This window comes from Patagioenas fasciata, chromosome 14 (assembly GCF_037038585.1).
Source record: "Patagioenas fasciata isolate bPatFas1 chromosome 14, bPatFas1.hap1, whole genome shotgun sequence".
In the NCBI taxonomy this organism is placed as follows: Eukaryota; Metazoa; Chordata; class Aves; order Columbiformes; family Columbidae; genus Patagioenas; species Patagioenas fasciata.
The window spans coordinates 1,091,027-1,107,494 of record NC_092533.1 but is presented as its reverse complement, the minus strand read 5'-3'; the positions used below and the strand labels follow the sequence as shown (position 1 = coordinate 1,107,494).

The following is a 16,468-nucleotide window of genomic DNA, read 5'->3' as shown; positions in this document are numbered from 1 at the left end:
TGGGCTCTCGAATTGTCCTCAAACTGTGATTAAAACCTTCTGCTGCAGTTTTTCCCCCTTTTATTGTATCTACTGAAACACTGCTTTCATCTACGGTAGCCAAGCTGTAGCAGTGCCTGGGACCTGGGACAGGAGGAAGAGCCCTGGTGCCTGGGGACAGGAGGGTCTGGGACGCAGCCCCAGCCATGGGTGCGTCGCCTCCTTCTTTGTTTCAGGGCCGCTCTACAGTAATAACGTTTCTTCTCCTCTTTGCCCGACTCTCTGGGTCGGGCTGTAGGTACCTGAGGCTGAGGGTGGGTCCCTACTCCTTGCCTGGGTGGCCCCTTCCAGGTGTTACTGTTAATGGAGTCGTCTGCTTTGCTCTAAGTTAACATCCTTTGTGTGCCTCTTTGAGAAGAGCACAGAGGAGAGGAATGCCTGCCTTTGTTTCGTTGAAAAGCCCCTTTAGTTTCTGTTTTTACTTAGTCCATCCCATTCACGTTCCTGTGTTTTAAGAACTGTCCTCGTTGTTATCTTAATACGACTCCAAAGCTGTGGCGACCTGATGCTGGAAAGTGGAAGGCTGTGGTGGTCTGTGCTGCTGGGGGAGGTCAAGGCGGGTCCTCCCAACAGCTGCCGCCGGTCGGGGTGACACCAGGCGTGCCAGCTGCCCCTGTCCAGGTGGAATCTTCACAAGACTTTCTTCTTGTGTTTTCCAGGTCTACAACTCGAACAAGGACAACCAAAGCGAAGGCAGTAAGTATTGATCTTCAGGCAGAGCGCTGGGTGTGCTGCGGTGTGCAGAGCTCAGGGCTCGGCAGGACAGGCCGAGCGGCCGGCGGTGGTGACACCGGCTGGGACGGGGTGCGGGGCGATGGGGCTCGGCGTGGGGACGGCAGGGGGGCCCTGGGGACAGCTGGATCCAGCACCCAGCAAGGAGGTGGTGCAGAAACCTGATGGGGGCACTTGGGGCCATGGGGAGCAGTGCCAAGCGGTTCCCTCGATACTTCAGGGCGCGTCCCCTCCTGTCCCCATGTCCCCAGACCGGGCAGTAGCACAGGGGGTGCTGCTGTGTCCCTGGACCGGCTCCTGTTGCTTATCAGAGCCAACGGGTGCAGGGGGCATCTTGGACAAACCAGCTCTTCTTCCCGAACCAGAATGTGGAGGATGAATGTGCCTTTTCCAAAGGGAGCTGGAGCAAAAATATGGAGAGTAAAAAGCTCCCACCTAATCAGGATTCTCAACAAGAGCTCCTGAAAACAAAAGCTGGTTTTATTGTAGTTCAGGCAATCAAAGACTTGAGTCAAGCAAGCACTTCTTTTTCCTCCTAGAGGAGCAGTTGCACCTGGTCCTGGCTCTTATGTCCTGTGTTTCAAAGCCCTTAATTGAGCCATTTCCCAGTAGGTCTGAATCGCCATAATTGCAATACTCAACACTCTGCTCCTTTCCCTCCTTCCCCTGAAGCCATTGGTCAGGCGGGAGCCCAGCCTGGGCTGATGCTTAGTAAACAGCTCATTTTTGTGCTCCCTCAGACAGGGCGTTTTCATCTTGAGTAGAAGCATTTTGCTTACAATAATAGGTATAATTTGCAGATAATGTTCCTCACACCGGTTTTCGGTCCTTGCACAAAACAGACTCTCCCTCCTCTCTGCTCCCTCTTCTCCCTTCCCCGTTGTGCTCCATGCTGGCAGCTGCACACCCATCTCATGCCGTACGTATTCCTCTTGGCTTTGTGCCACCCAGATGATCCTCAGGGTTAAATGCTGTGCCTCACGCTCCTGAAGGACAGTATGGCGAATGCCCCAGCTGGAGATGGAGGCTGTGTAGAACAGCTGCATCTTTGCTCCATTTTACAGAGAGGTAAAATGAGACTTTTGAGGCACAGGGCTCGCTCAGCTCTGTCCTAGCCTGGCCACGACCTGGTGCTGCTCTGTGTTCTCTGCACACAGCTGCCGGCTCTGCCGGGCCGGTACGTGGTGATTTGGCTCAAGAAATGTGTTAAAATAATCATTTTCTAAACTTCGCGGGGTGATGCAAAAGCAGGGAAAACATTAGGGCTGGGGGTGGGAGGAGAGGCTGGTGAAGCAATTGGTGAAGTAATTACTGCTTCTGAAAGAAGCTCTTGTCAAACCGTGACCTTCCCATCTTACGTGCTGTCAGCCAGAAACCCTCGTGGGGCCGTGACTTACGCCAGAGTCATCCTGCGGAGGAACGGCGGCTCTTCGGGGTGGCCAGAGCTCGAGTGGGGGGTGGCCGTGGCTCTCTGGGGTTCCTGGCATCGTCTGACCCCCGTCTGCAGCTGCCAAGCCTGCAGCGCATCCCAGGGCTGGGCTCCTAAATGCCTCTTTGGGCTTTTTCTGGGCAGGACCCATGCGCTGGTCTGGCCTCTCCAAAGCAGCTCAGCGTTTGGCAATGGGCAGCGAGACCTTGACAAAGGAACCAAAGGCCGCGATTCTCCCTTCACCCGCCGAGCACGAAGCCGGGGGTTACTCAGCTGAGGGAGCTTTGGCAATGTTTCTTATCTTTTAGCATCTCTTCCATTTTGGTGGTCTGTGCTAAAAGTGAGAACAGTCCTCCTTTTCTGCTTGGCAGACCCTCCTCCCCGCACTGGGACCCTTGGACCCTCCAGTGGCAATGATTGTCACAGCAGCCTCTGCCTGGGGTGTTCAAGCACCTGGCTCCTTCAGCCGTCTCAAACCCGTGTCTGCACTGAGCTGCTTGCCTCACCAGCTCTACCCAAAATCAATTTTTGGGCCAGCTTTTTGCCACACAACCCTCGGTACTGAAGTTTCCTATAAGGGCTGGAAATGAGCGCAGTGGTTCAGTGGGGTCCGGACGCGATCCTTGCCCCTGCAGCCCCATGTCCCTCTTCCCTCTGCCTGCGGCCCAGCCTCGGGCGCGCTGAGAGACTCGCAGTGCTGGAGCAAGGGCTGTGTTTTGTCCGCTCTCTCATTTTGCAGAGCTTTTGGGTTCTACGCCCTGCTGTGCGGCCAGATGGCCGTCGGCCTACGGGGTGATTTGTCTTAATCCTCTTTGGGAGCCGGGGTCAGGGAGCTGTGGGAGCCAGATGAATTCAGTTGCACCAGTTTGCCCTGCTCTGTGGAAATGTCCTCCAGGCCATTTGTGCTTATTGCGTGGAAAAGCACAGAAGTCCTTTCCCCTCCCCACCATTTCCCTCTCTTTTCCTCATATCCACGCGGTTCCCTGTTAGTTCAGGACATTTTCAAAAGCTGTCTTTAGCTTCATAAGCCCTTCGCAGACCTCGAGTCCCTTGGCTGTCCCATCTGCTGCTGCACTTGTCTGGTGGCCCAGCCCTCCCCAGCAATCTCCATTTCCCAATTTTGGCAGCTCACTGGTAGTTTGAGGCTTGGAAATAGGGCTTGAGAACTCATCTCTCTCTGCTTCTTGGTTTCTCCCTTTCTCTGTTGCTCTCAGTTCCATGAAGTTTTTGAAAGAGTTTGCAGCAGTAGTGGTTGCGGTGCTCGGTTACCTGGCTCAGGGGTGTGCGGTGGCTGTGCGGAAGAGCTGAGGCTGACCTTGCGCTGCCACGGCCCATGCTCACACAGCTGGAGTCAGCAAGGTTGCCTGAGGCTGCACAGAGCTGATTCAGTCTTCTAACCCCCTTACCGATGCTCCGATATGCCATATCAGCGTAAAGGAAAGGAGTTAATGGATTAAATAAAAATAATCTGCTAGGCAAAAATAGAACAGGATGAGACCAGCTCAGTAGCACTAGAGATATGATGCTACTCGAAGGTCACATAGGTATGTGTGTGTGTGCAGCAGCTGTAGTACAACTTATGTCTATCACCTTGGCTGATTTTGTGTGTTTCTGTGCTATATTACAGTGTGAATGCTGCATCTCTTTGTACATGGAGTATCTTGGCCTGGAGCTGTTTCTTGTCTTTCCCTGGGGAGCGAGAGCCTCACGAGGGGGAAGAGCAGGAGGCAGGGCTGTGGGCTTTGCCCCTGCAACACGTTGAGGTTGGATCTGGGGAACAACTTCTTCCCCAAAGGGCTGTGGGGCATTGGAACAGGCTGCCCAGGGCAGTGCTGGAGTCACCATCCCTGGAGGGCTGGACAGACGGACATGAGGTTCTCAGGACACGGGGCAGTGCCAGGGCTGGGTTATGGTTGGGCTCAATGAGCTTGAGAGCCTCTTCCCACCAAAATGATTCTGTGAGAGGGGAAATCAAGCTTTTACAATGCTCATTAAAAGTTAAATTTAAGGATGGATACAGGCACTTTGAATATTTAATCAGATATTATTTCTGGATGTAACTACTGCAAATAAATCCCTGACCTTTCCTGATCCAGAGCTCAGCAACGAGTGGAAAAGCTTCTTCATCTCCCCGGAGGCTTATGCTGGGTCAGTTCCATCGGAGGGACCGAGCAGTGCGGCCCCGTGTCGCTGCGGGGCTCTGTGGGGACGGGGACAGGACCCGGCTCCGTGTCGCTGTGGAGCTCTGCGGGGACAGGGACAGGACCCGGCTCCGTGTCGCTGTGGAGCTCTGCAGGGACAGGGACAGGGCCCGGCCCCGTGTCGCTGCGGGGCTCTGCGGGCCTGGGGACAGGGCCCGGCTTGGCCGTGTCTTCTGCTCGAGCTCAAACGTGCGAGGGACTGAGGGAAAACTGCTGGTTTACGGCATGGGTTGGCACCTAAAGTGCGCGGCAGAGAGCCTGAAATGGTGATGGGTGTTGGACAACACTGTGAAAGATGGTGAAAGATCAGGGTTCGGGCCAGTACTAAGCCAAGACTAATAAGGCCTGTTGAACCTGTACAAAAGGGTTTCTACACTGTGGTTTCTTGCTTCTCGGGTACCCTCGTGCTTGTGTTTGTCAGTGATCGGTGGTGTGGTCGGCTGTGCCCCGTTGGTTGATGGCACGTTGATTTTATGCCGCATCTGTGCTTGGGGAGCGGTGCTGGGGAGCCCTCCCGGTGCCACGCCAAGAGCTCTGGAGCTCTGGATATTCGCACATCTTACGGCACAGACATCCTGCAACTCGTGTGCTTATGTTGGCTCAGCACCTCAGTGTGCTTGCCCAGAAAAATATAGTAGAGCTGTTGGAGTGTTTCAGGTTCTCGTGCCATCCATCACACAAGAACCACCACCAGCAGAGAGCTCAAACCAAGCCAGTAGTCGGGACAGGGACTGCACCACGCGAGCCACACGCAGCCGGTGAGCTGGCGGCTGATCGGCACCAGCGGCAAATCTGTTTAAATAAGTGATGTGAACAGAGGGAATGGAAAGGAGTAAAACTGCACGTGCTTTGCTGTGAGGACACTGCCAGCCCCAGGCTCTGATCCCTTCCTGCTGCGCTCTGAGTAAAATGCAGTTTTGTGCCTCTTGCAACATGGCATTCCCTCAGGTCTGTGCAGATGTGAAGTACTCTGCTTCTAAGCTAATGCTTTGCCTTTTCTGCATTCTGGAATTCAACATCCTAAACCACACAGCCCTGCTGTATGCAGCTGTGCTGATGGTCCCTGTCAGCTACCGCTGGGAAAACCCTGCGCCTTCTGTGCGGCGGCCGGGAGCGGAGCTGGTTGGCAGCTCTGGTGATGCTCAGCCACCGGTGATGCTCAGTCCCCGGCGATGCTCGGTCCCTGGCGATGCTCGGTCCCCTGGCAATGCTCGGTCCCTGGTGATGCTCAGTCCCCCAGTGATGCTCGGTCCCCGGCGATGCTCGGTCCCCGGCGATGCTCGGTCCCCAGTGATGCTCGGTCCCCAGTGATGCTCGGTCCCCTGATGATGCTTGGTCCCTGGTGATGCTTGGTCCCTGGTGATGCTCAGTCCCCCAGTGATGCTTGGTCCCTGGCGATGCTTGGTCCCCCAGTGATGCTCGGTTCCCCTGGTGGTGCTCGGTCCCCTGGTGGTGCTCGGTCCCCTGGTGGTGCTCGGTTCCCTGATGGTGCCAGTTCCCTGGCGATGCTCGGTCCCCTGGCGATGCTCGGTCCCCTGGCGATGCTCGGTTCCCTGGCGATGCTCGGTTCCCCGGCGATGCTCGGTCCCCTGGTGGTGCTCGGTCCCCGGTGATGCTCCTCCCGTCTCCGAGTCCGTGCTGCTGTGGGCCGGCGGCAGGGGCAGGTGCACCCCGCAGCTCGAGGCCCGGCAGCGGGGGTTCGGCTCGGCGCGGGGGGCTGCGTGTCCTGCCTCTGTCCCTGCCCAGGCCGCTCACCCCAGCCCTGCAGCCCAGGGAACCCTTCTCTGTGTGGCTTCTGCCATGCAAAGGGTTTCCCAAGCCTTTACGTAGGGAGGAAGTAATTGCCCTTAACAAATAGCTGTCTGCAGACGGTGTTTGCCACACAGTGTGGAAAGCTGACTAAGGGATGAATTCTTCCAGCAGATATTTGGATCTGCGTATTAGTAATTCCTTGAAATTAAATGTGAAAACCTGCAACGGCACGAGTTAATTGAGTTTTACATTCCATTAATTCGAATGTTTTAGATCTTACTCTCAGGCAGAGTCAGCTGCCTTCAGGACATCCTAATTTGTGCCAAATAAATATTTGATTTGTGCTAATAAAAGAAGGGGCTGTTCTTGAACTGTGCACATCTGCATAGAGCGGGGGCAAATGAGATGTATGTACGGTGTTTGTGAGACAGGGGTGTGTAGCCGGGGGCAGAGTGTCTGCCTGCAGTAGGGCGCAGGCACCGGGGGGCCTGGGGTTGGTGTGGGCTGGTGCCCCAGGGACAGGTCCCCTCCTGCTGGGCACAGGAGACGCTTCAGACAGAGATTTGACCTAAAATTCATTCCCATCTCCCAGTCCCTATTGCTGTTCTACCACCACAGGCCGTCAGCTCTGTCCTCTTTGTGTTCTGTTTTTACCTCCACGCTTTCACCTTTCTTTTGATTTCTTATTTGCTTTCGCAGTTGCTGCTCACAGTTATTTGCTGCTTCTCTCTTCCACTCGTTTCTTCTCCAGTTCTCCTTTTCCCATCAGGGCAAAGCCTGGGGGTCAGTCCCGTACCCCAGGTACATGGCAGCCCCGGTACGGGTTGTGGAGATGGTCTCGAGTTGAAGGCGTCTCTCCAGCACATTGACAGCTTGGTCAGCCGGGCGGGGAGCTGGAAGGATTTGTAGGAATTACCTGGGACTCATCAAGCAAGCTGCCTTGTGCAACATTTTCAAGGATTTGTTGAGTCATATATGATTCCCCTTTCTTCCAAGCAACCTGTTGTCAAAGGCAAAGGTCTCTTTGGGTTACCTGACCTTCATCCTAAATGAATGCTTTGACCAACCACCGACGTAAATCTCTGGCACGGCGCGGGGCTCTGCGGCTGGCAGGCGTGGGAGGCGCCTCTTCAGAGGGGTGCGGGGGCTGAAATGACGGATTAGTGTTCTGTGCTCGCCCGGGTACACCTGGTACGAGCTACCGTGCCCGTGCCTTTCCGCTGCGATCACCTAATTCATCTCCTCCCCTGTCCTCCCCCCTGGTTCGCGCGGCGTTGCCGTGAGCGGCGGCGGTGGGATGAGCGCTGTGCTCAGCGGGAAGCCGTCCCTCCGCTCCACGTTCGTCACTTCTCTCTCCTCTTCCCTTTCAGCTGCCCAGTTGGATAATATCGGCTTCAGCATTATCAAGAAATGCATACACGCTGTCGAAACAAGAGGTAGAGCAGCTCACCAGATGGTCGTGTTTTGGGGGACGGCCTCGCAGCTGTTGGTAGCAGAGCAGTAGCCTACCTGCTCTTTTCATGAACAAAAATGATTCATTAACCCTCGAAGACCCACGTCAGATAAACTCTGGCCTTTGCTGGGATGCGTGTGTGCCCTGGGCCCGGGGTCAGCAGGGTTCAGCAGACCCCAGGGGCAGAGTTAGGATATAATGGGCATGCAGAGGGGGAAGGTCCGGAGCTGGGGCTGTCGGAGCATCCCCTCGTGCGGTGCCACTGCAAAGCATTTCCTCTCGTGCGGGACAACAAACACATCTGTGTTCAGTCCTTGCCCTGAATCTCTTGCGTAGCTTATTTATATACAGACAGGCTATCTTGTTAGCATCTGGATGACATCAAAATCAAATTTTACCCTCTTCTATAATTTTATATGAAGTTGGTGAGAGGGTTTAATTATTTTCACTATTAGAGGAGCCAAAGAAGTGAAAGAAATGTTAGTAGCTCTTTTGCCATTCTGCTAATAAGCTCTTTATTTTTCCTAGGGATCAATGAGCAAGGGCTCTACCGAATCGTTGGAGTAAACTCCAGAGTTCAAAAGCTGTTGAGTATATTAATGGGTGAGTATCTCCTCGTTTGTTGAAGGCGAGTAGATTGCGCTGCTTTGAAGTCTTGCCAGCCGAGAGCAGAGGCTCCTGCCGGGTCTCTAATCGTGGTGAATGTGCTCGTAGGGCCACGTGCTGGTAGAGGCCGGGAGGTGGCGGTCACCACGGGCAGGTTGCTAAGGTAGGACTCATGTAGGACGTTGCTTCAAAAGGGCTTCTGGTGCAGTCACTGGTGTCCTGCTCACATGCGCTACAAATTTTGGCAGCCTTCCCAAATGCAAGCTAAAATCTTCAAAGAAATCACTGAAAGGTTTTGTTTTTAATCTCATACCTGCCGCGTTGTTCCAGGAATATTTGAAACGATTTTCTCTCGTGTGTTGCATGCTGCCTGTGGCTCGTCTTACCTTCCCCTGGGACCTTCTTGTGCCTGTTTTAACACGGCCTTGGCCAGACCTTTCAAGCATGCGTTTCCCTCCTGCCCGAGCCATTGGGTCCATGGGGGTCGGGAGGAAAGGAGCCGTTGGGTCACCCCACGGCAGAGCTGGGTGCTGATGTCGTGGCCCCGGGGTGCGGCTGTCCCACCGCTGCCCAGCAGCTCTCAGAAACCTCTGCCCACCCCGAGATGATACAAGAGGTTCCGCTTAAATTTGAGAAAGAACTTCTTCTCAGTGAGGGTAACAGAGCACTGGAACAGGCTGCCCAGGGAGGTTGTGGAGTCTCCTTCCCTGGAGACATTCAAAGCCCGCCTGGACACATTCCTGTGCAACCTCTCCTAGGTGTTCCTGCTCCAGCAGGGGGATTGGACTGGATGATCTTTTGAGGTCCCTTCCAATCCCAAACATACTATGATACTGTGATACGACAGCAAGAGAGAAGCTGCGGTGTTTGCTGCGAGTGCCGCTGTGCTCTGAGCTGGCGTACCCATGGGCCACGACTGCCACGTGCAGCAGCAGCAGCTCCGTTGTGTTCCTGGGGCAGGTCTGGGACTGCTATGGTTGACTTCTGGAGCGGTTCCTTGGTGGTGGCGTTGGGTTTCCATCACCCATAGCCCTATGTTGGGTCACGCTTGTTGGTCTGTGTTGGAGCATCCGTAGCCTGACTTCCAGCCCAGCTTCTGTGCCAGCTCTAGCCCATGCTGGAGCTCAAAAGACATGCGGGCTGTTCCCCTTTTTGGTCTTTTCCCTGCCTTCCCAGGGTCCCTCCAGCAGAACCTCCCCTGCTCCCCGTGCCCTTTGTGCCCAGGCTGGTGCTGAGGTTGGCTGTGTGTGACCCAACCATTTCACCCCCTCAACTAGCAGGTGGAATTTCCACCCCCCAGCTGCAGCCCTGTGGGAATCTGTCTGTCCAGGCACGCGTGAGACAGACGTTGGAAGAACCGTGTTGAGAACACACACCCTTGGGCTGGAGCGGCAGCAGCTGCGCTCTGCCAGTCCCAGCTCATCCTTCTTAGACTTGGCAAGACCACATACAAAATAGGTGTGATAATGAGGAAACAAATGCTTAATAATTTGTTAGCACCCTTGTGAATGTGTTTGCTGCTCCTGTGGGGAAATGAGTGACATTTGTGGTCTTCTTCCTCTTCCCATTCCCTTCTTATCATTCCTTTGTGATGTGACCTCCTTCTCCTTGCCTTCACAAGATGCCAGCGCTGCTTTCTCTGTGTATTTCTCCTTGCAGAAAGTTTTAATCTGTTGTGTTTCACTTTCAACATCTTTCCTTCTCCTCTTCCAACTCCCTGTGCTTTTCCCAGCGTTAGGATGTTCACTGAGCAAAGCCCATGGTGGCTGTTAGAGCTGTCAGTGTTAACCTATGCAAAATTGATAATCCAGGAATAATTAGGAAACAGAAGGGTAGGGCTGTAAATCAGAGGCTGACGCAAGGGGACCTCTCTGCACCAGCGCTGGGCTGGCATTTGGAAAGTTCGCTGCAGTCACAAGAGCTGGTGGCTGACTCTTTCTCTTTTATTAGCAGAAGTTTGGCACAGGTTCTGGGACATGTGAGCATGTCCTGCTAGCCACCCGCGTCCCGCAGATAAACCAGGGCTGTGTCATGGCACACGCATTTGGCACTGTTGTGTTAGGGCATTGGTTAAGGAGCATTGCTGCCCACCGATAAAAATAGGCTGGGAACCAGGTGCCCCGTGGTGCAGCACGTCCGAGGTGCCAGGTCCTGTGCCGGTGCTGTTTATGCCAGTGGGCATCACCTCGCGGGCTGGCAGAGCAGCGGACCCTGTTTTCTTGTCACGAGGGCGGCCTCGGGCCGTGTCAGTCCAGGTCGAGGTGCCGGGGCTGTGACAGATGGCGAACTTGCTGGGTTCGAGAGTTCTCCTGAGCTGGGAGGGACTCAGAGCTTTGGACACCATCCAGGATCCGTTATCTCCTCCGCGACCGAAGCCACTCAGCTGTCGACCTCGTGTCTCATAATGCAGTGATATATTGTTGGTGGTTTTCCTTTATCCTGGCAATGCCTTTGTTAGTTGTCGGTGCTGGAAGCCCCGGTAGAGGCGAGTGTGTGCCGGGGGCCGCGTGGGCAGCCGGTGGGTGCTGGGAGCGGGACCCTTTGGGGATGTCCTGTGCCATCGATCACTGGGACGCTTTGCAAACCCAGGACTTGGTATCTTTCTCCAACTCACAGGTGATTAAATCGTGTTGGATCCCAGTGTCCAGGCTGTCTGTGCAGTCAGTGTCAAAGGGAAACGCGACCATTGCCAGAACCCCTGTTCCGGGCTCTGCCGTCCTGCGGCAGCAGCCCCGCTCTGCTCCAGCACTGGTGTTTGGATCCAGCCCTCGTGAACACAGGAGCCAAACTGCACTTACAACTTCAGGCTGCCCTTATATTTAGAAATGAATGTGGGCAGCGCTACTGACTCACATACAGTTTAAATGGCAAAAAGATCGAGTTTCCCCGAGGGGTGACCGGTGTCGATGACACTGCCGGGAGCCCTTTGGCACCACCGGGAGGTCGGCTCTGCGTTGGCCGAGCGCGGAGCAGCCGCCGGGCCGGGGCCGGTGCGGGACTTAGGTTGGGCAGGACAGCCTGTCTTTGCCTAAGCCGGGCTGGAGCGGGGACAGTGCTGGTGACCCCCGGCTCGTGGGACCAGCTCACCCGTGGCAGAGCAAACTGCCTTTCCCAGCCTTCCCTTTCTGCAGACTCGGAAAAGCGAAGGTCAAGGGGAGCTGATGATCAGTCATGAGACCGACTGTAGAACTTTGCCTAGTGCTTCGTGAATCTGGACGAGCTTTTGAAGAGGCACCCAGTCTTGAGCTGTTTGTTCAACTTCAGTGACGGCCTTGCCATTAAAAAGTTTTGGGTTTAGAAAGTTGGGGTTTTTATTTATATTTGTGGGGGAGGTTCACTATGCCAGGCTTATCTTTCATCTATTAAAACTGCCTCCTTAAAAAGGCAGTGCAATCGGAAGTTGCCTTGGCATTGCTGAGGAAGGATGGTGCTCATTTCTGTGATTACTGAGAGTGGTCGTTGTGTGAAAATGTCTTAAGCGTTTACTTTTTCAAGTGCTGCTCTTAATGTTTCTCTTCTTTTTTAATTAAGCCCTTTGCCCTTGGGGAAAGCCTCGCTGTTACTCAGTGCATTATTTTAATTAGTTTTAAAATTACCCTCCGCTTACCTATTGCTTTAAAATTCACCAGCGCATTATACGTGTCTGTGAGAAGACAAACACCCGCCGAGCTGAGTCGGTGGGACCAGATGGCGTTGGCAGCTGGATCTGGCGTCAGGCTTGGCCGCGGCAGCAGCGGGTGCTCTGCGCCGGCTCCGGCTCCGCGGGGCCGCTCGGCTCTGCCGCAGCGCTGACCGGACCCGCAGCCGCGTCCCGGGGTCCCCGCTGAACCTTCCCGGGGACTTCGCTGGGAGCAGCATCTGTGTTGCACTTCCAGGTCCTGCTCGGTGCCACCAAAGCCCCTTAGCTCTGTGCTGTGGAGCGGCTGAGACGCCAGGCAGAGTTAGCAAAGAGCGTTAATGAAACAGCATCCAAACAGGAGAGGAACAAGGCGCTTACGTCTGCAAACGGGGCACATTTGTGCCCGTCTTCTCCCTCCTCCAGCCACCACCCACGCGGTTCTGCCCACACGGTTCTTCTCGCGCCTGCCCCAAGCAGCCGCCGGCGTTAATCGTGGTGTCGGTGCCTCGGTGCTGTGCGTGAGGTATCCACGGCCGGGCCACTTAGTGCCGATCCGGTGGCGGCTTTTGAGCCGACTGGTTGAAATGTCAGCAAAGATTACAGACAGCAAATAGATGTCACGTGCGTTGGTGTCTGCAGCGGTCACCAAGGAGCCCCCGTGGCAGCGGGGTCCCAGGGGTGGGGGTGCCTGGGATGGGACGGGTCGCTGCTTCCTGAGATCGTTTTATTGCCAAAGCGTTAAGGTGTTTTCGCAGAAATCGCTAAAATAGCACCTTATTGATCTCAGTACGGAGCTTTGTGCAAACAAGCCCGGCTCCCAGGCTGGCGTTGGTGCTTTGCAGGGAGCAGCAGAGCCCGGTCTGCCGGCGGATGGTTCGGATCCGCCTTGGGAAGGAACGGGCTGCTCGTCCACAGCCTCCTGTTTACATCATCCAGAACAGCTGTGCCGTTTTCTTCATTTCTTTAAAGGAGTTTTTAAAAGGAAAGATAGGAGGGGAAAAAATGCAGAAAGGAAGGGAAGGCCCCAGAGGAGATGGAGAAAACTATGCCGCAGTATTCAACAACAAAAACAGAGGCGCTTTGGAGGCTCCCAGGGGTGCTTTGGAGGCCCTGTGGCTCCAGACGCTCCCATTGCGCAGAGCTGGAAACCAGAGGGTTGCAGAGCAGCTCCGCGGTTCGGTGCCGTGACCCCCCGGGCAGAGCTGGGGTGCGGGGTACGGGCTGGCGGTGCCGGGTGCCGAACCCCTGCGGCACGAGCACCCAGAGCGCGGGCGGCTGCGTTTCCCCGGGCACGCTGGCATCACGGCTGCGCGGTGCCGGGCTGGGAATGCGGTGCTGTGCAGAGGTGCTGAGCTGGTCCTGGCCAGCTGCTCTGCTGGGCGGCTGCTGATGCCCATGGTTGGGAAGGGCTGGCTGAGCCCGTGCGTGGCCGCGCTGGTGGGACCTCGCTGCCCTGGGGTGGCAGTTTGGCCCGTGTTCCAGGAGCCGTCTCGCTGCCCGGCTCTGGGAGAGCATCCTGTGGCTTCAGGATGCTCCGACACACGAGGTAATGGGAGCTTTCCCATCCCAGCGTCAGGCTGGAGGACGGTGCTCGATGGCACGTTCACAGCGCGGTGAGCTGAGCGAGGGTCCCCCTGCCAGGCACTGCACCCCCCACAGCAGGATGGGCCATCTCCTGGGCTTCTTCCACACCTTGGGTGACAGAACAAGCCACCTCCTGTCCCCCCGCACAGCCGGGCAGGGCTCCTGCCTCTGCCACCCCAGCTGTCCTGCTCCACAGGCCGAGCCACCGCTGCTGCCGTCGCTCCTGCTCACTCTGCTGGGTCCTGGGGGTCTCTGTTCTTCTGGGTCCATGTGGTGGCTGTGCCCTGTCTGTCCCCACCCTCGCTGAACACCACCGTCTCCTGCGCCCTGTGTAACGTCACGCTTTGATGTCACGCAGACTGCCCGTCTCGTTGCTCGTGATGGATGTTTTTCTTGTCGGGTGCAAGTGAGTGTGGCCCATGTCGTGTAATGAGCTCCTTCCCTGCACAAGTGTCGGTTGGGATCGGCTTGTGGCACCGGGCTGGGGAACAGCAAATAGAATGAGGTGTGACCGTCTTCCCACACAGCTGGACTGGTGAGCTGGCACGAGCTGCTCTGATCTTCGCTTGCCTTCACTTCTTTCTTTTCTGTCTTTTTCCTTAGATCCCAAAACAGCCACAGAAACAGAGACAGAGATCTGTGCAGAGTGGGAGATAAAGACCATTACTAGTGCACTGAAAACCTACCTGAGGTAAGGGAGAAAAGCCCCATCTGTTGTGGGGCTTTGGGGTGCATTCGGGGATGGTCTGGGGCGTTACCGCCTGGTATCGCAGCTCCTTCAATAAACAAAGAAGAAACTGCTCTTCAAGAGTTTATTCTGGCTTCTCCCTTGATCCCCCAGCGCGTTTGAGTGGGGCTCAGGGAATACAGTCAGCTCTCTGAAAGATGCTGATCATACAAAATGGTTTTAAAAGCTCATTCTTGGGTACCCTGCTGTGATTTAAGCTCTTCCCTAAGCTTTTCGCCACGGGCAGAGGTGAGCTGGGCTCCTCCAAGGGCTGTGGCTGCGGTGCCTTTTCAGAACCGGGTGCCGAGCTTTATCGTACTGATAATTTCTGGCTGCAAGTTAATGCCGTTATCACCGTGGGTTATCTTCCCAGCGGGTGCTTTGTTGGCAGCACTCAGCGTCTCGTTATCCACAACATGCTCCTACCTGTTGCCACTGCAGCTTCTTGCTCGCTGTTACTGTTCTGCGCGTTGGGTTTTATTTGAGAGAGAGGGAGAGAAGCTAAATCCAATTAGGGTGATAAGTATAATGAGCTTGGTGGATCTCAGCCTAGAAAATCACAAAACACGACATAACTTTGCATGGTTGGCACCCTTTGCTCCAGACTTTGAACTGTTTGCAGAACGTCAGCAGCTCCAAGATATCCCATGGAAGGGATGTGGAAGTGGGAGGAGGGAACTGGGAGTTTAATGGGAACGGTGGTTGTTAAAGTTTTATGAGTAGGCTTGTTTCTCTTTTAAATTTATTTTTAAACTTCCTCGGAAATGGTGAGCTCACTAAAGTACCGAAACTCCGTGTTACTGAGGGAATTCTGAAATTGAAAATGAGTTTAGTGTGGGGCAGAAAAGGGAGAAAGAATAAATCGAAGGTACTTCAATAGATCCTGTTCCTTCTCATGCGGGGAATTACTTAGAGTTGCTATTGCTCAATTCTGTACATTTAAAAATGGAGCTGAAGTTATGGTAAGAGCAAGGCTTTATTCCTGTGGATTGTGTTACTGAGATGTCTGTTGTGTTACCTTTTCATCTTCCAGAATGCTCCCGGGGCCGCTCATGATGTACCAGTTTCAAAGGAGCTTCATCAAAGCAGCAAGTGAGTTTGTTGGTGTTTACGGCACCGCTCTCAACGGGGAGTGTGGTTTGGAAGTGACCGAGCGCAACCTCTGCCCCGCTGCTGCCCGCCAACCCCCTTCTTTCTGAAGTCCCAGAAAGCAGAACGAGAGCGGGAGACGCGGGGCGCGTTGTGCTCTGGGACTCGCGGGTGAGAAGGGAGCGCAGGGGGAGCTCGGGGCTGGGGCCGGCGCTGCTGCTGGCCCCGCTCTCTCGGATTTTGACGTCCCCTGCCCAGGCGAGGAGGCCGCTGTTCAAACACCGCCTGTGGTGTCTGGTGTGAGCAGCTGTGGCTCAGCTGTCTGTGCTGTGTTCCCTTGGCTGCCCTGGCAGGTTGGCTCTGTGGGGGCAGCCGTCCGGCCCGGGCACCCGCGGCTGGACCAGGGGGTCCTGTGGTCAGTGGCCACATTGGTGGTGGCTTCTTGAGTGGCTCCTGATTGGGCTGTTGGGTCATGTCACCTGGGGACCTGACCAGCCTGTCGAGGAGCAGATGCTGAGCACATCCTGCCGGTGCTTGGGGACAGTTTGGGTGGGAACGGGCTGATGCTTCCCCTTGCTGAAGTCAGAGGAGCGCTGTCACGGCTGGTGTCTGCTCTCAGCTCACTGCTTCAGCCCCTTGGATTCTTCCTTTTGGAAACAGCTGGTTGGAGCTGGTGGCAGCAGAAGGGCTGCGGGGGCCTGCGCAGTGTGCTGGGGTAGCTTGGGGCAGGGAGCGGGAGCCTTGGGTCCCTGGGGTGTCTGTTGGTGTTAGTGTTCAACCTGCGTGTCTCTTCCTATAGCACGCCCCTGATGCAGAAATAAATAATCTCTTCTTTCCACCGCAGAACTGGAGAATCAGGAGTCGAGGGTGTCAGAGATCCACAGCCTCGTTCATCGGCTCCCGGAGAAAAACAGGCAGATGCTGCACTTGCTCATGAACCACTTGGCAAAGTACGTTTGTGACTGATATGTTTTTCTCTCCTTTTTCCACTTCCTCTGAAAGTTAATAGTGGTAGAGAAGTTTCCCCGTGTGTGCGCGGTGTTGAGTCATATCTGGCTGGCAAATAACTGGAAACCTGGGTGTGAGTGAGACGAGGGCTGGCAGGCGGAGCGGGGCAGGAGGGACGGGGGGACCGTCCCCGCTGTCCCCCATGTCCCCCATGTCCCCCGCCCGAGCCCCAAGGCAGCAGGAGGGTCCCAGTCGCTGCTGGGAACATGGCCCAGCTTTTAATGGCGTG

General features: G+C 55.3%; 1 protein-coding gene across 4 annotated transcripts in view; it reads left to right on the top strand.

Moving 5' to 3' along the window:
• The window catches only part of ARHGAP26 (Rho GTPase activating protein 26), a 129,407-nt gene that overhangs the window by 53,880 nt on the left and 59,059 nt on the right, over positions 1-16,468 (top strand). For all 4 annotated transcript variants that reach the window (XM_071814593.1, XM_065848935.2, XM_071814592.1 and 1 more), the window contains 6 exons: positions 699-735; positions 7,524-7,589; positions 8,135-8,209; positions 14,019-14,106; positions 15,176-15,234; positions 16,076-16,181. In XM_071814593.1, the coding sequence (XP_071670694.1) occupies positions 699-735; positions 7,524-7,589; positions 8,135-8,209; positions 14,019-14,106; positions 15,176-15,234; positions 16,076-16,181 (431 nt within the window). The remainder of the gene's footprint in view (positions 1-698; positions 736-7,523; positions 7,590-8,134; positions 8,210-14,018; positions 14,107-15,175; positions 15,235-16,075; positions 16,182-16,468) is intronic.